The sequence below is a fragment of the Aureobasidium pullulans genome, assembly GCF_000721785.1.
Source record: "Aureobasidium pullulans EXF-150 unplaced genomic scaffold scaffold_11, whole genome shotgun sequence".
Classification (NCBI taxonomy): Eukaryota; Fungi; Ascomycota; class Dothideomycetes; order Dothideales; family Saccotheciaceae; genus Aureobasidium; species Aureobasidium pullulans.
Genome location: NW_021941031.1, coordinates 377835 through 395432, shown reverse-complemented (window position 1 = coordinate 395432; position 17598 = coordinate 377835). Strand labels below are relative to the sequence as shown.

General features: G+C 50.6%; 7 protein-coding genes across 7 annotated transcripts; 5 read left to right on the top strand and 2 right to left on the bottom strand.

The window, feature by feature from the left end:
• The first annotated feature begins 278 nt into the window (after nt 1-278).
• M438DRAFT_346403 (uncharacterized protein) lies at nt 279-1727 on the top strand. Its single transcript, XM_029905668.1, has 3 exons — nt 279-708; nt 757-1326; nt 1374-1727. The coding sequence occupies exons 1-3, from the start codon at nt 359-361 to the stop codon at nt 1432-1434; spliced, it is 981 nt and encodes a 326-aa protein (XP_029759638.1). The 5' UTR covers nt 279-358; the 3' UTR covers nt 1435-1727.
• Nucleotides 1728-2323: 596 nt separating this feature from the next.
• Nucleotides 2324-4905, top strand: M438DRAFT_320564 (putative acetyl-coenzyme A synthetase). Its single transcript, XM_029902879.1, has 4 exons — nt 2324-2691; nt 2748-3942; nt 3998-4663; nt 4719-4905. The coding sequence occupies exons 1-4, from the start codon at nt 2600-2602 to the stop codon at nt 4776-4778; spliced, it is 2013 nt and encodes a 670-aa protein (XP_029759637.1). The 5' UTR covers nt 2324-2599; the 3' UTR covers nt 4779-4905.
• A 762-nt stretch (nt 4906-5667) lies between these two features.
• Nucleotides 5668-6524, top strand: M438DRAFT_33323 (uncharacterized protein). The gene has a single exon (XM_029903583.1). It carries the CDS (start codon nt 5756-5758, stop codon nt 6281-6283), a length of 528 nt encoding a protein of 175 aa, XP_029759636.1. The 5' UTR covers nt 5668-5755; the 3' UTR covers nt 6284-6524.
• A 3133-nt stretch (nt 6525-9657) lies between these two features.
• Nucleotides 9658-12973, bottom strand: M438DRAFT_275525 (uncharacterized protein; the record flags this gene model as incomplete). The annotated part of the gene is made up of 2 exons (XM_029900791.1): nt 9658-12693; nt 12743-12973. 2 exons carry the CDS (start codon nt 12971-12973, stop codon nt 9658-9660), a joined length of 3267 nt encoding a protein of 1088 aa, XP_029759635.1.
• A 1428-nt stretch (nt 12974-14401) lies between these two features.
• On the top strand, nt 14402-15387 carry M438DRAFT_375252 (uncharacterized protein; the record flags this gene model as incomplete). Its single annotated transcript, XM_029908564.1, has 2 exons — nt 14402-14441; nt 14507-15387. The coding sequence occupies 2 exons, from the start codon at nt 14402-14404 to the stop codon at nt 15385-15387; spliced, it is 921 nt and encodes a 306-aa protein (XP_029759634.1).
• Nucleotides 15388-15697: 310 nt separating this feature from the next.
• M438DRAFT_375251 (mitochondria fission 1 protein) lies at nt 15698-16352 on the bottom strand (the record flags this gene model as incomplete). Its single annotated transcript, XM_029908563.1, has 4 exons — nt 15698-16033; nt 16107-16200; nt 16260-16278; nt 16334-16352. The coding sequence occupies 4 exons, from the start codon at nt 16350-16352 to the stop codon at nt 15698-15700; spliced, it is 468 nt and encodes a 155-aa protein (XP_029759633.1).
• Nucleotides 16353-16559: 207 nt separating this feature from the next.
• M438DRAFT_406392 (kinetochore protein-like protein spc24) lies at nt 16560-17529 on the top strand. Its single transcript, XM_029909842.1, has 3 exons — nt 16560-16655; nt 16711-17099; nt 17182-17529. Exons 1-3 carry the CDS (start codon nt 16626-16628, stop codon nt 17354-17356), a joined length of 594 nt encoding a protein of 197 aa, XP_029759632.1. The 5' UTR covers nt 16560-16625; the 3' UTR covers nt 17357-17529.
• Nucleotides 17530-17598: the final 69 nt, after the last annotated feature.

The following is a 17598-nucleotide window of genomic DNA, read 5'->3' as shown; positions in this document are numbered from 1 at the left end:
GACTGATGGTCGATCGAGATTACCGACGTAGGCACTGTAACGTAGCCATTCGACGCATAGTGTAGCCTTTCTGCTCAAGTCGATGTCTAACGGGTAGACAGAGCGGTGTCCAATGGACGACCCACATAAATTTGAAGGATTGGTAAAAGTTGCAAAGAAATAGAAGTCACGTTGGATCGAGGCACGTGGAGGTGGGCTTCCCCATTGGGCAAGCGTGGTTTCCTCCGCAAATCATGGACATGTTTCACATGTCAGGGTCCAAGGAGACACGAACAAGACGAAGATCGTATTCAACTCCTCAACCTTTAGCCCTTAGCAAGTCGTCCATGCCTCGCATCCTCTCCTCGACACGTTCGCTATGCGGGCCTTGTCCCGTATCATCATCGCCGGGCTGATACTAGCGACACTGCTATGGCTTAGAGGTCAATTCTTCAAGCTCCACCAATCTATTCTCGCACTCGACAGGCTATCACAAGACGGTGGTCTTCTCTCTAACCATGTACATTCGAACAGTACCAATGCGTCGAGTACCGCGGTAGAAGACCCTTTCAGAGCCGTCATGCATGCCATCTCCAACACACTTCTCAATGGCACCATCGAAAATCTTGCGACTCCAAAATCTGGCCTTAGAGACACGAGAACCAAGGTCGTCGTCGTTGCCAAGACGGCCAAAGAGCATACTCAGTGGGTTGCGCGTATGCTGCCCAAGTACGTCAACATGTCCAGCAAACCTGACCAGCGCTGACTTCATTCCAGCTGGAAACATGCCATCTATGTCACCGACGACCGCAAAGCACCCCTGCACACAGCACGCAACAAGGGACGAGAAGCGAACGCCTATCTCACCTACATCATTGAGAACTATGACAATCTACCCGAGACCATCGCCTTCATCCATAGTCATCTGAGTTCCTGGCACAACGATCAGAACGCTGCAAAAGCGTTACAATTGCTGAACATCGACTTCGTTCAGAAGAACGGTTACGCAAACTTCAGATGCCACACTACACCAGGCTGCAATCCGGCAGAGATCCAGCCATTCCGCAATAAGAAAGAGCAAGCTCGGATAGACAAGCACGAAGCAGCGACCGAGAATGCCTTTGCTCAGGCATGGACCGACCTGTTCAACTCCACAGTCGTCCCTGAACAGATTGGTGTGGCCTGTTGTGCTCAATTCGCAGTCTCTCGAGATCAAGTCCTGAAAAGACCCCTGTCTCATTACATCTGGTTCCACAGCTGGCTGATGGATACATCCTTGAGCGATGCGACCGCAGGCAGAGTCATGGAGTATCTCTGGCACATCATATTCGGCCAGGATCCTGTCTAGTAGGTCCACTCTCTATCCTGGTTGATAAGCACTAACAGAGCCACAGTTGTCCAAAGGTATGGCAGTGTTTCAGAAACGTCTATGACCAATGGGACGTCTTTTCATAGCCCTTCCGGTGGTATGCGAGATTCCTGCTGTTGGCTTTGGTGAGTCCTCTCGCACTAGATAGTTACGCAATTTCTGGATTCCATCCCAATCCACAATTTTCTTTGAATCGAGTATGCCTAGGGAGAGTCCTGAGATTGAGACCACCCACAGGTCTTTCGGAGCTGGCTTGACCCCCTCACTAGGTTTCCTGATGTCGTGCCTCTTGCCGGGTATGAGACAGAAGGATTGTCCCAACAAACACTCCTTCGCACTATATAGATTACGGCACAGTCTGGCCACCATTTGACCGGCGGCATATCTCCAGCCGTCGGCTCGCCATTATCCATACAGAGACAGGCTGTCTGTTCCGCTCTGCCATCTCACTTAGCCAGGACAAGTGTGCTCTTAGATCATGACAACAAATCGGTGACAATGACCTGAGGGGAGCCGGACACCAAAAATTGCTAATTGTTGTCCCCTGTGGCTGACCGTGGTAATGAACGTATCCGAGGTCGGTCCGCACGGACGGATGGTGGGACAGAGCTCCTATCCAGCCCTCAGGTACCGAAACAGTTGCTCCGTCGATCCATAAACTTACAATGCACAAAAACATGCACAACTCTCCGCTCAGAGACCTCCGTGCGACGACCTTCTGGTTGTTTACAGGCCAAACAGCGTTCGAGTATTTCCAATTGAGAACGTTGTAAGGCGCGGCGTGACCTCCTGACGTATGCCAAATATCTGGGCTTCTCGAGTCTAGCCAATTCCAAACGATGTGATAGCCGGAATGCAGGCAGAGAGAGAGCTCCCGCTTGTCCGCCTCGACCCCGCATCACTTTGGCTCCCCAAATAGTCATAAAAGTATCCGGCTCAAGATGAGATGAGCCTCGAATAAAACCTCCGATTTCTCCTGTTCCTGCTCTCGTACGACTTTGACACTTCAATCTGAACGTCCTGTGCATCTCTGGCAGCTTCAGACATTTTTGCGCACTACGAGTAAAGCCAGCGGCAGCTTACCACGGTTTTAAGGAAGACGCCAATCCTAGAGCTCCCCATTACCCGCTCGAGCCTCGGAAAACCGTTTCAACCTGAGTGGCATAAGAAACCCTTTGTACTCGATCATTTGCGACCACACTTTCTTCCTTCTTTCCCCCACTATTCTTCCTCGCGCCCATTCTTCACACAATGTCTGACGGCGACGTTAAACCACCAAAGCCCTCAGTTGTCCCTGAGGCACACGAGGTCGACACTTACCATGTGCCAAAGGCTTTCTTCGAGTAAGTTGCGAGATCGGGAGCGCTTGGCGTTGCGCTTTGCTAACAAATTCTTGCAGCAAGCACCCCGACAGCAAGCCTCATCTGGATGGCTTGGACCACTACAGGGAGCTCTGGAAGGAGTCGATTGAGAAGCCAGACCAGTTCTGGGGTCGTATGGCTCGCGACCTGCTCACATGGCAGAGAGACTTCCAAACTGTGCACAGCGGATCGCTGGAGAACGGCGACAATGCATGGTTCGTTGAGGGTCAATTGAACGCTTCTTACAACTGTGTGGACCGCCACGCTTTCAAGAACCCCGACAAGACAGCCATCATCTACGAGGCTGACGAGGTCAACGAGGGTCGCAAGATCTCATACGGAGAGCTCCTCAGAGAGGTCTGCAGACTGGCCTACACCCTGAAGCAGATGGGTGTCAAGAAGGGTGACACGGTTGCTCTGTACATGCCCATGATTCCCGAGGCTGTCATTGCTTTCCTTGCTTGCTCTCGTATTGGTGCCGTCCACTCAGTCGTCTTCGCCGGATTCTCCTCCGACTCGCTGAAGGACCGCATCATCGACGCAGACTCCAAGGTCGTCATTACCACCGATGAGGGCAGACGCGGAGGCAAGCTCATTGGCACCAAGAAGATCGTCGACGACGCACTCAGCAAGTGTCCCGGCATCAAGCACTGTTTGGTCTTCAAGCGTACTGGTGCTGATGTGCCCATGACCGAGGGCCGTGATCTGTGGTGGCACGAGGAAGTCGAGAAGTACCCCAACTACATCGCTCCCGAGCCCATGAACTCTGAGGACCCTCTCTTCCTTCTCTACACATCTGGCTCGACCGGCAAGCCCAAGGGTGTCATGCACACCACTGGTGGTTACCTGTTGGGTGCCGCTGCCACCGGAAAGTACGTCTTCGATATCCACGACGACGACACTTTCTTCTGCGGTGGTGATGTCGGTTGGATCACTGGTCACACATACGTCGTTTACGCTCCTCTATTGCTCGGCGTTGCAACAGTCGTTTTTGAGGGCACTCCCGCATACCCCGACTTCAGCAGATACTGGGATGTTGTTGCTCAACACAAGGTCACGCAATTCTACGTCGCGCCTACTGCTCTGAGACTCCTGAAACGTGCTGGTGACCACTTCGTCAAGCACGAGATGGAGCACTTGAGAGTTCTTGGTAGTGTCGGCGAGCCAATCGCTGCAGAGGTCTGGAAGTGGTACTTTGAGATTGTCGGAAAGGAGGAGGCTCACATTGTCGACGTAAGTTGCAAATTCAGCATTTGCTTGATCAGATCGGAGTTCTAACAGTTCGCAGACATACTGGCAAACAGAGACCGGTTCGCACGTCATCACTCCTCTCGGCGGTGTTACCCCTACCAAGCCCGGCAGTGCTTCCCTTCCCTTCTTCGGTATCGAGCCCGCAATCATCGACCCCGTCTCCGGCGAGGAGCTCCACGGCAACGACGTCGAGGGTGTTTTGGCCTTCAAGCAGGCATGGCCCAGCATGGCCCGTACCGTCTGGGGTGCACACAAGAGGTACATGGACACATACCTGAACGTTTACAAGGGATACTACTTCACTGGAGACGGTGCCGCTCGTGACCACGAGGGTTACTACTGGATCCGTGGCCGTGTCGACGACGTTGTCAACGTCTCCGGTCACCGTCTTTCCACCGCTGAGATCGAGGCTGCTTTGATTGAGCACAACGCTGTCGCTGAGGCTGCTGTTGTCGGTGTCGCAGACGAGCTCACTGGTCAGGCAGTCGCCGCCTTTGTTGCCATCAAGGACGGCAATGAGACAAACGACGCTCTTCGCAAGGACTTGGTTATGCAAGTAAGGAAGAGCATTGGTCCTTTCGCTGCACCTAAGGCAATTCACGTTGTTCCCGATCTTCCCAAGACCCGTTCTGGTAAGATCATGCGTCGTATTTTGCGCAAGATCTTGGCTGGTGAGGAGGATCAGCTTGGCGACATCACTACTGTAAGTTTTGAAAACACCAACTTGATCGTGAGTACAATTATTGACTTATCGCCAGCTCTCGGATCCTTCAGTCGTCGACAAGATCATCGAGGTTGTACACGCCAGCAAGAAGTGATTACTTTGCACGATTTGACACGCAATTTTGCTTCCATTTCCTTCGGATACCACTCACGTTTTTTCTATCTCGAACAGCTTTGTTCGTGGACCCATCTTGTTATGGAGCGTCTGAAAATGCTCACAGGATTACTATTATTATTTCTTATCAATTCCATTTCTTTGAAACGAGTCTCCATCAATTGTCTATCAACCGTGTCCTTTTGACGTGTACTCGAGTTGGACTCCATTAATCGATCTTGAGTGCAATGACTGCTCACGTGCCATGCCATAAATATATTCTTCAGGGTTGCGGCGTGAGGGCGAGCACTACCGAGTCGACTGCCACGAACATCGCCTCGTCAATCTCAAACATCGAAAGGAAAATCACCTCTATATAGAAGCAGATCGAGGGTCGGGTCGTCACGTCGAAAGGAAAACCATGCGGCTGAGAAGGAAACCCTGAAAAGGGCACCGGAATGTGCAAATTGCGATGGTTCTAAATTTGACCGCGAGACAAGAATCTTCAGTTAAGCGAAATGCCACATCTAGGCCCCTTCGCTCACATTACCGTCTTTCGCAAGGCTGGCCACTTTTGTCATGACAGATCTTGAGGAGAACAGAAGGGAAGTTGAAGGGGAACCTGAGCATTGATATTGTGCCAACATGCAGGCGCACCGTCATTACATATGTCATGGTCGTGTTTCTAGAGCAAGGCATGCTTCTTGTCGACGATCAGCCCAACCAAAACAGTTGTGTGGTTCCTCGGACGTTCTACAGGTTTCATGTCTGTGCCGGTACCGAGAAAGATTTACGGGCGTGAGCGGGCAAGAAGAACACTTTATTCTGGAGGGTGGCCGGAGAAGAAATCTTCGTTAGAAGGGAGATCATCAGGTACTTCGCGTGGGTCGTTAGCTGTTTGGAGAAGCCACTCCGTCTGTTCCTGCCTTGTCCTTCCTTCGACATCTATCAATTGGATACAAGAATGTCTTGAACTCTATGAGGCACTGTGACATCTTAGTTTGCGTGCTCCAGGGCCTTTTTCTGGCATACAGGCCGCCTGTTACGGCAGCTGAAACCGTGCTTCTTCGAATTAGGGTGTTGCAGAGTTGCAAGCTGAAACTCGCCAGCTCGGAGGAAAGTGGACAGCTCGAGCTCCCCCGGATCTTGGCTCCGTCACCCTCTCTTTCTTGGTGCAGATCTTTGGCGATCATCGATCTTGCCGGCTGCCAGCTTTCTCCTCCATGGCCTGTTTTTGCATTCATGCCTCTATGGACCTTGTCTATTCGCTACTTGACAGCTCGTGTTACTTATACCAGACTTTCACGTGCTCGGTCGACAAGCTATGAAAGTCCGTCTGGCATCAAGACTATTGGCGTGTTAACACCATGCATCGAAACCATGTTTGCACCAAGCATGATACCAACTCATCATGCGGATCGATTTCATCATTACACATCTACCGAAGCTGAGGTTCCCGATCGTATGGTCGTATCTGAAGAAAACATCTGTGAGTGCGGGTGTTGATGTCAGAAGGCAAGGCCAACCATTGTCACGTCTCAGGTTCGGCCTTAAAGGACCCTAAAACAAATTAGCGTCATTGTTTCTGGTTCGAGAGGTCTCGGAACTCAGCTGTCTTATACTATGGCGACGGCTCAAAGTAACATTTCAGTGAACCTCGTGTCGTTCAACCAGTCTTTACCCTCGAATCTGCGATTCGTCACACTCGTTTTTTGAAGCCTCTGTTCTTTCGTTTGTACCAACCTGACCTGATCCTATCTACCTTTCTTCGGTAACTACTTCCTCTTTTGCCAGCCCTATCCCGCTTGGAAAACATCTGGATTCTCTCGATCTCGAGCACGATCTAGCTTTGTGCATGAAACACTGTCAGCACCCAAAGACTTGAAGCCCTCACGAGTTGCTGCCAAAGTCAAAACCTCGAGGAAAAAGCCCTAAAGGCCAGCTTCAAAAATTCACAACCAGGTGGTTCATGTATGTTTCTAACTACACACTTGACAAGCATGCACCTACTGACTGACAGCCAGTCAACGTATCACCATCATGTCTGGAAAAAGTCAGTATGCGCTGTTCCCAAGGTCGGACAGTCAGTTGCCGCCGATGAGATACAAGCTCACACAGTCTCCTGGAGAGAGAGCCAAGCTTGTTCTGGTGAACGAGACTTCGAATCTTGAGCCGCGACCTCTGTACAAGGAGGTAGCACGGGGTCGTGGAGTTGTGAGAGGGCACCGTCAGGAACGATCAGATGTGTTGCCGTTACGCAGCTCGGAGAACCTTCGTCCAAGCCCAGCCACACATGAGAAGCAAAGATCGTTGTCTTCAAATCCTGGCAGACAACGGTCGATGGTCGCTCAAGAGCTCTACAGCCGTCCCAGAGATGCTATATCAGCAGAGACTTTGCAGCCTGCCATGTTGCAACCAATGTCTTACGAAGCACCACGCAAAACTTCAATCTCTGACCCCTCTGAGAAGTTAGGACCGAGGATTATGGCCAGAAAGAATTCAAGAGATGAAGCTCCTATGACGATAAGGAAGAGCTCGCGGGACGAGAGTATCCCATCGTCGAGGAAGGGCTCACGAGACGAAAGCTTCACATCGGCAAGGAAGAATTCAGTGGATGAGGTGCCGGAACCCTTGAAAGTAACGCCGCGCTTACAACTCACCACTGTACCGGAGGCCCGCGATGAGTCAATCATGGAACGAGGACGTCCGATATCACGACGAGACAGCAAACGAGGACACAGTGTCGACCCTTTCTCCGGTGGCATGAGTCCACGATCACATTCTGCAGCACCTACCTATACGCTGCCTCAAACCTGTTATGCACCTTCAGGCTCATACTCTGTACAACCTTCACCTTCTAAGACACCTACATCTGCCCGACCCTCGCTTCATTCATCAGCGTCGACACCTGCTGTTCCTCGCCTTCCTTCAATACAACAATCGCTCTCGGCTCCTAACACTGCACGACCTACTTTCCATCCATCGCCCTCAATATCAGCTCGTCCCTCCCTTCAAACTTCGCCCTGGCAACCCGAACATCCTCGAAAAGACTCCCTGGATCCCCTTCATCTCCGGACCGAAGGTCCCTTCCGAGTGGTACGCGCCCTCCGTGAGATTGATAAATCCTGCCTTCGCCTCTTTGAAGAATGCGAACTTCTCCAGCAAGAACGCCAAACTCTGCATACAGAGATGATTTCTGTGATCAATAACAAAAACTTCAATTCGAGCCATCTGGCTATAATACGCCAACAACAACAAGATCTTGTCGAGCTAGACAGCAAGATCGATGCTTGTATGCATAGTATCATGGAGCGTCAGCGGAAGAAGACCAAGCTCGTTGATGGATTACCTGAAGTCCAAGAGATGGACAAAGCAGAGGAACTGAAAGAGAGGATAGCGGCTAGAGAGGCCGAGGCTAACGGTGTCGCTAGCCCGGTCAAAACAGCCTCTTCTTGGGCCCCTAGAGAGAGTTCGTTAAACTCTTCGGTGCAAGCTAATGGGCTACTATCACCACCACCTTCTTTAAAAGCACAACAGAGAGGTACAATCACGTACTCGGCGATCTTCGACTTCCTCGACGAGTTCGATTGAAGCAATAAATTTTTTATCACGGCTGTCTATATAATGTCAAAAAATATGTTCTCTTATGTCCTCCCCACGCTGTTCCATCGTCTCTTCCAGCATTCATTGCTTCTCTGTGCCATCTCCTCCACGCTCATCTAGTTATTCGGTTGCTCTTTCTCTTTGCGCCTCATCTTGTTTCTCTCATCTGTTGTGTCTCATATCCTTATATATGGCTATATCGTGCCTTCTCTGTATCTTCAGTCTAGGTCGCTCCTTCCTTGTCGATCCCTCCCATAACCTTGATCGCTCCTTCTTTCCTAACCGTTCCTTCCTCTTTTGTCGCCTGGGTCGCCCCTTCCTAATTCGTCGAGCGAGTCATTCCTTCCTGTTTCGTCGGGTGAGTCGTGCTCCTTCCTAATTCATCGAGTGAGTCGTTCCTTCCTGTCTTGTCACATGGATCGTCCCTTCCTAATTCATAACGCGAACCGTTCTTTTCCTAACTTGTCAAGATGATCATTTTTTTCCCTTGTTGTGTCGAGCAGATCATTGATTCTTCTTTCGAGTCAAATGGCATCAACGTCTTTCTAAACTAACAAATGCGGTTTGTTTTCCATTTCTTTCACTTGACTAGGTCGGTTATCTTTTGTTTTGCTTCATGTTTTGCTTCATGTTTTGCTTCATGTTTTGCTTCATGTTTTGCTTCATGTTTTGCTTGAACATTTTTCTTTTTTTCCCCTACTTTAGTCTTTTTTGTTTGAAAACCATCACTCTTTACTTTTGTGTCATCTAGATATGACTGTTTTCCTCATTCACCAAAACTAGTCGTGCCTTTTTGTTCTATTCGAGTGAAACGTGCCCTTTCTTTTCTCTCCTTTCTTGCCACCTGGATCGTTCCTTCCTGTTCATGTTGATTTAGTCGATCTTTCCTGATATCGTGCTATTACAAATTGGGAAGAAGCATTAATCGTTTCAATATTGCAGAATAAGGAAGGAGCGACACAGTGCGATGCAAACATGGCAGTCGCGAATGTCAGGAACGGAAGGAGCGATGCAGAAAAGTAACATTCGATTTGATTCAATTCGTAAACTGACGAACAGAGTTGGGGAATAATGGAAAAGAAGAAAGACCCCCCAAGAAAAGACTATCCAAACACCAAAGGGAAGACAAACATTATCAGGAGTCATCACAGCCATACACAAAACAATTTTCAAAAGTTTCCACTCCAATCCAACAATCTCCAAGCTCCGCGTCCGACAACGCCAAACACACCAAGTCGTCTGGTAATACCTCTGCCCCTCTGCAGGCGCTGAGCTACCTAAGCATCCGGCCCATCCCAGCAGATCTTCAAGCTGGCCGGGAAGGGGAAATACTGATCCCAGTCCTCGAGGAGATAACAGTGGTACTCCCATTCGGGCTTGAATTCGACATCAGGTGCGAGTGCTGAAAAGTCCTTGACGACCTTCTTGACCGAGTCGACAGGACCAGGCCAGACAGGTGCAGGGCGGAGATTAGGGAGCTTACAGAGAGTTTTGAGGATGGCACCCATAGCGACCAGCGTCATGGGTTGACCGAGACATTGGTGAGGTCCTTGACCGAGATGGATGTAGGAATCGATGGGACGGTCCAATTTGATGGTTTCTGGGTCAGGGAAGATTTCAGGGTCGCGAGAAGCGGAGCGGAAGTTGAGGGCCACGGTGTCGCCGACATTCAGCTTGACTCTGCGGTCCATATCTTCGACAATCATCTCCTTTGCTACGGTGCGGTAAACACCAGTCTCGCAATGTAGACGCGAGAACTCGAGGAAGTAGCGCATGATCTTCTCCTCGGCTTCGGGTGTATCCTGGACTGCCAGCTCGTGCAACAATGGAAGGTACTCGCGACCATCGCTGAATAGCCAATCAATGACTTGACCGAAGAATTGACCTTGGTTTGCACACATGCTGCCGGCAGTGGGGATGATCTGTGCCCACACGAGCTCTTGCACATCCATGCCTGAAGTATGGAGTAAACGCTCGATCATGTGCTTGCCATATTGAGTGAGGACTGAGCGGTCCTTGCCTGACCACCATTCGCCGATACGATCAACGGCGTTCGAGAGATGAGGCAATTTGGCCAGAGCCTGCACTTGCATCTCCATGAGCTTTCCGACTGCCTGAATAGCGCCGTGTGCTCCCTGCCTGAGCGCGAACGAGTGTTCTGGATCAACGTCGAAGAAGACGCAGGCGAAGACAGCGGCCATGACAAGATACATCTGCTTCTCGGTAAAGGCACCATCCGGGTTCTCCTCCGTCTTGAGTGGCAAGTTGAACACTTCTGAGCAGAAGTGTACATGCACGATGTTGGACACATCTCGGATAAGATCCACGTAATTGGTACCGGCGAGTTTGTATGAATGTTTTTGCAGCAGCATGGCGGTGTGCTCTTCGTAGAACTTGCGGACTTCAAGAAGCCACTTCTCATTTCCTGTGGGTTCTTTGCGGGAGAACTTGCCTAGATATAGAGCTTGCTCCATCATATCACGTGAAGCAGTGTTGGTCTTCGTGTCGCCCGCAAGCATGAAGCTCTTAGCTTTAGGGCCCATGAGAAACTCGATCTTCGAGCCCCAATACACCTTGAAAGCCTCTTGATCATAGAGCACCTTCTTTGCAGCAGGGTATGAGAACAGCATCTTAGTCGGGGCGAGACGAGTAGGTCTATCGAAGTTGTACTTGTCCGCTTTGCCCAAGCCAGTCAGTACCTTCTTCATCTCCGAAGGCACAGTGAAAGGGAAGTGAACATATACTGAATCCGGGCGGAAGTGATTAGGGAAAGCCTTCATGAAGAGCTTGTACATGACACAGCCATGATTGACCTTGAGATCGGATCCCTGCTCGGCGAAACCCCAGTTAGTAAGGGCCGAAGGATGGTGAGAAGTTGTATAGAATCTGTCGCCGCGGACCAGTACCGTAGCATCGGAAAGGACTGCACGAGAGGTTGTGTAAGATGGGCAGAGTCCTGATCCAGGGCGCATAGCGAACTTTGCATCTTCAACAACCAGACCAGGATAAAGCTCGACGTTATCCGGGTGGTCATACAGGTGCTTGAGAGATTCAGAAATCTCCTTATCTGCGGTGATTTCCTCGAACGTTGAGTAAGGCTTCAGGGAGAAGTGCTTTCTGAACTCGTTCAGAGTAGCCAAGTTCCATGCTCTCGCTTGTCTGATACCCAAGACTTCAATCTGCCTCATGACCTTTGGCACTTGACGAGGACCGAAAGCGTTGGCGCAGTCTTCGATACTTTCGATTAAGATCTGAGCGAGCTCGTCATCTGGTAAAGTACCGTCGTCTTTCCTCTTGATGTCGTGGAAGTTACGCTTGGTGGGATCTTGGGCTCTCAAATCTGCCTCCATGTGGCCCAGGGTCTTCAAAAACTCAAGCTGAGGCACCTCGTCTGGTGTCTTCCCAGGGAAAATCTTTGCAAAAAGATCCTGGGTCCATTTATCATCCTTGTCTGATACTGCTGAATGCCAGCGATATACCAGATTGAACTCCGCGCTGACTTGATTGCCACATCCGAGATCTGGCTGACCAGAAAACTCAACACGAGGATCGAGCTTCCAATCAGAGTCTGTCCGGTTAAGATTCAGAATTGTTCTTACGTAGTCGATTAGAATGATGTTGATGTAGAGACCACATGTGATCAATCTGCCAGTCTGGAATAGGTCGTTGTCATACTTGTCCCACTTTTCTTTTGTTGCGTCCTCGGCAGGACGAGTGAATCTGCTGTTTTCGTTTATGAGAGCGAGCTGCTCGACAATGTAGTTGTGGAAGCGGTTGAACATGACCATAATCACGCCAACTCCAGGAGGGAAGGATAGCAGGCGAGTCTCTGCGAATGAGTCGGGCTTGATCTTGCCGTCCTTGAAGGTTCTGACACTATCTTGCTCCTTCTGATCGCTTCCGTACAGGGGAGACAGGTCCAAGTATGATGAGGTGTCGGAGATCCTGAAGTCCTTGTGATTGGTCTTGAAAAGATCATGGATAATGATCGATGCGATGTAGAACAACACACTCGAGATTTTGTTCGGATGCTCTGTGGGCTTGTCTCTGGCCATGAGAACATCGAACAAGACAGCCGGGTCGGGGAGGTTGCCTGGCCGTACGGTGGTCGGCTTGACAGTGCGCGCGTAGGCTTCATGAGCAGCTCCTAGGCGAGGATGGAGATAGCTGTTATCTGAGCCATCTGCACTGCGGTACTGGTACTTGTCGCTCATGAACGCTTTCGGAGGATGCTCTAGGTCATTCCAGAGCGTGGCTACAAAGCCATTTGTGAGTTTCTGTCCAACCATATCATTCGGCAGACTGGCAGCAGCCTAGTGAGTTTGTTCAGCAGATGTCCAAGAATACGGGAGAGAAACATACGTTGATCAGATGTTCCATGAGATATTCCTTGTCGTCAACGTATTCACCACTCTTTGTCTTGATAGTCATCTTTGCAACCTTCTCGACCGAGTCGAATCCGAGATGGGAGACATCCTTGACGATGGTAGCAAGTGTCGAAGCGACGGAGTCATCTTTCTCCACTGGTAGAGCAGAGCCATCACCAGTGCCAGTAGGCAGAGGAGCTTTCATTGCCGACAACAGGGTGCCCATTGCACCAAGGGATTCGCGGACCTTGTCGGCCATGCCGTCCAAGGCTGAAGGGCCCATTGGGACGGAGGATTCTCCGAAATGGTTCATCTCGACTTGATTCACCATTGGCTGCTTCTTGTTAGTGCCATTGACTCTCGATGGATTCTCCATGTACACAACACCATGGTCTTCATCAAGTTCTGGTCGGAAGCATGATGCGCTGCTAAAGACTCGACGAAGACCCTTCATGCTGACTTTTTTCTGATGCAAAGACAAAAAAGAAGACAGTCGGACGGGCTGAAGAGAGGAAAGAAAAAAACCGCTGACCTCGACGATATAAAATAATATTCCGTGCTGAATGGACTAAGACCTCGGAACAAGAGGCTAAAGGTTAAAAGATTCCAGGGACTCGAGCTATACCCCAGGGGGCTGAAAGTATAAATTTCAGCTTTCAGCTGAGCGACCGTTGATAGATACGACTACTCTAGAATGTAGAGCTAATGTCGAAGAACACAGGGTGTAGGAAAGCGACACAGTTGAGCAAAGGTGATTGATGGAGAATGAGGAGGATGAGCAGATCTCGAGAATCCTCAGGCTTTCTTATGTAGAGAAAGCATCTTTCACCACATTGGGAAGTGCTACCATTTTAGGAACGAGGCAGGCACGGCTGACGATGACAGCTGAATTGTGCGGGCCGTGCCACACTGGACCTCGTCGCAACATCAGGTGTGGTCGTATACCTCACTCGTCAAAAGAATATTGCAAGCGGGTCTTGTCTCATGCGGCACAGAGAGGTGTTGATAGTTGTGGAGGCATTGTTGGTTACATTGTTGGATGCCTCAGCACGGGCATGCTGGGCGCGTCGAGGGAAAGTTCGTATCTGAGTAATCATTGTGCGCCGAGCAAGCAAAGACGCTGAGGCTGTACAGTCATGCTCGATAGAGCGCGGCAGTATTGGTCGAGTACATATGCAGGATGGAAGCTGCATATTGGGGGCCGACTCAGCCTGGTTGCCTTGGGTAGCTTCGTCTATGCTACCATCGAGCAGCGAGCATCAAGCAGCATGAAGCAGGCTGTGTATGAGATGCAGCATCGACAAGATAGAGTGAGTGCACCTGAAGGATCACTTGCAGGGTTGATGAAGCAAAAGGATCAACTTGCAGGGTTGGTATCCGGGAAGACCAATGCCCTTTTAGTGATTAGTTCGGCGGGACCGAGCGAGGGAAGGGTGGACCGTGGGAGCTTGCAAGGGGCGTCGAGCTTGTGAGGAGCCGGAGGACCTCGGCACGTGGAAGTTTGGAAGGAATGTTGCCAAAGCTTCATTTTATTAGCGCGAACGTGTCGTGACAGCCCTCGAGTCCAATCAGCCGGCTATCCGTTTCCTTCGCCTGTGTCCTCTGCTAAACACTAAACCAATCTGCAATCAATCACACCACAGCAATAGACAAGATGGCTTCAAAACCGGTGAATCTGGTTATTAAACCCAGAGGTTCGCATTGGCAATCATCACGGCAAGCTCAACGAGAGAGCCCAGAGCTGACGACAAGGGGTTAGGACGCACCATCAAGAAGCTCCCATCTGAGGCCACGACCTACCTGCAGGGCAGCACTGCCGACCTCTACCAGCGCATTGCCGCCGAGTCTGGCATCTCTATTCACCGCCTCCGCTTGACCAAGGGCAGCGATGGCTCCGCCGTCCCTAATGCAAAGGACTACACTGTCGAGCGTACCGGCCTACGCAGCGACAGCGTCGTCTACGTGAAAGATCTTGGTCCGCAGATCGCCTGGCGCACCGTCTTCATCATCGAATACCTGGGCCCGCTGCTCATCCACCCTCTCTTCTACTACCTGCGCCCCTACCTGTACAAGAATGCTCCCGCGGAGCCCTCATACCTGCAGTGGCTGTCCTGCGTCATGCTGGCACTGCACTTTGCCAAGCGCGAGTTTGAGACTATCTTCGTACACCGCTTCTCCAGTGCTACCATGCCTGCGCGCAACATCTTCAAGAACTCTGCTCACTACTGGGTCCTCGGTGGTGCCAACATTGCTTACTGGATCTACTCTCCTACCGCTCCTACCGCCGGCCCTTCGAACCCTTTGATCACATATCTCGCAATCGCTCTCTTCGTTGTTGGCGAGCTGGGCAACTTGAGCAACCATTACACTCTTCGCAACCTTCGTAGCACGGGCGGCACCGAACGTGGCATCCCCAGCGGTCTGGGCTTCGACCTTGTGACATGCCCCAACTACATGTTCGAGGCGCTCGCATGGATCGGTATCTGGTTGGCATCATGGAGCTTGAGCACTGGTCTCTTCGTCGTTGTGGCTGTGGGCCAGATGGGCGTATGGGCAAAGAAGAAGGAACGCAGATACCGCAAGGAGTTCGGTGACAAGTACCAGAAGAAGAGATTCGCCATGCTTCCCGGCTTGTACTAAAAAGACATGATATGGTAGACACGGTGAGATGATGAGCCATGCGGAATGGTCACAATTCGTTCCACAGGTATGAGCATTTTCAGAAAACATAATCCCAAAAGTCGATGTGCTTCGAGGGACGAAAGCACAGTATATGTATATATAGAAACGTATCAAAGCATAATACAAGCACAGAGTGAAAGGTGAAGTTGCAGAATCATGTACATTGAAATATCGCTTCCTTGAAAAGCCAAAGCAGAAAAGGAGAGTCGGAGAAAAAGAATGGCCTCAGCGCGTTCTCAAGCCAGACGAACCAGCCGTCACATCAAGGCTATCTTCTTGACCCCCTAGCACCCTTGAAGATTAGACCGCCAACGACGCCGGCAGCAACAGCCAAACCACCCACAATAGCGACACCCATCAAACCCTCCTTAGCAACCTTGTCGTCAATCAGTTGCCTCAAACTCTGCGCTTGCAAGTTGTTAGGCTCAAGATCCACCAACAGCTCATTATAGCGACGGGCTTCGGCATAAGAGCCTAATTTGTAGTTGCCGAGAGCGAGGTAGTACAGACATTCGCGACGGCGGTCGGGAGAGGAGCGGAAGATTTCTGTGAGGAGACGGACACCTTCTTGTTGTTCGGGTCGTTGGGTAGATTTGATGAGACCCTGTGTGGTGAGAGCAACATGTTAGTCGAGAGGATCTTTTGGTGGGAGGGATGAGGTGGGATATGTTGCGTACCCAGGCGAAGTTGAACTTTGTTTGGAGAGAGACGTATTCGCCTTCCTTTTCGTACTGGTGGCGGAGGACTTGTAGTTCGGCAGGCTTCAGAGGGCTAAGACGGGTGTCTGTTAACTGGTCGACTTGTCGTGAGTGGGAGGAAGAGAGGCGTACGACTCCGCATCTGCGGCGTCTGTGAGGAGGGCGTTAGTATAGCTGTAGGTAGCAAGGGCAATGCGCAAACTCACATGGTAGATGGTCACCCATATTTGTTTGAGTTTCAAAGATTCTTCTTGGATGTTGAAAGTGTCGAAAGTCGAATGCTGGTGGCTGCTTCCTGGTCGCATGTGAGATCATCGGACAGGGTCTCCACCGTCCCCCACGTGAAGCGGCCTCCAGAAATCCGTTGCTCCGCCATCGTCAAGTTTGTAAACAACAAATCCCAGTCAGAGTCATCATCAATCACCATCACCGCCGACGACATCAACCACAAAGGCATCTATACAACACTTCGCCCACTTCATCGCATTACCCGCAATCATGGTCCTCTTCGATGAAGATCCCGTCACTGTACGCCTTTTCCTCGCGAACACACTGCGACAACAAACTAACACGTCCTCTCCAGCTCATCCGCCAAACAACACGCAACTTCCACACCGACAGCGACCTACAAGCCATCTCGCGCATAACATCCTCCCTCTCTACCCTGCGTAGCGCCCGCAGCCTCCGTCTAAACGCCCAACAAACACAACTCTCCCAGCTCTCGCGAAAAGCCCACCACCTACGCACAACCCACGATGCCGACATCTCGCGCCACGATCCTGCCGCTCACGCCTCTGATATCTTAGCCTTGGACACTGAAAAGTTCCGCGTCGCAAAAGCTGCAAACGAGCTAGAAATTGAAGGCGAAAAATTGGGCTCAGAAGTCTACGGTCTGAAAAAGCAATTGCAAAGATTGGAAGAACAAGGTGATGAGGTCGAAAGTGCTGAAAACAAAGCAGAAGATGAAGTCGTGTATGTACTTTCCCTCCACACTCCCACCACCACCACCAATCAATCATATCCAGAATGCCCGGAAACTTACAACGCGATACAGATTAAAACTAGGCGTCTACCGCAGTCTGGGAATCGACGCAGAACAAGACCACAACACCGGCGATTTCACCCGTGCAGTTATTAGAAATACAGCAAAGGGAAACGTCAATGTCGTCAATCTGGGATCAAAATTCGACCGCTTCTTTTATGCAAACCACTTTTGGAACAGCATGTAGAAGAGGGAGGAGAGCCAACGAAGCTTTGTTTTCGGGTTCAAAGGCGTTTTTGGTTTTGATCGGATTCCTTGTATATACCCACGTTTTTCTCACGGTTTATGACCTTTCTTCTTCTGTTCAGTCATCCCAAGAGCATGTGGTTAATAGACAGAATTCATCTCTTTTGCTCTCCCAGCCTCCCACCAGCCCCTTCAAGCTCCCTGTAAAAATGCACAATGTTTTTGGAAACCGAACTGCGTCCA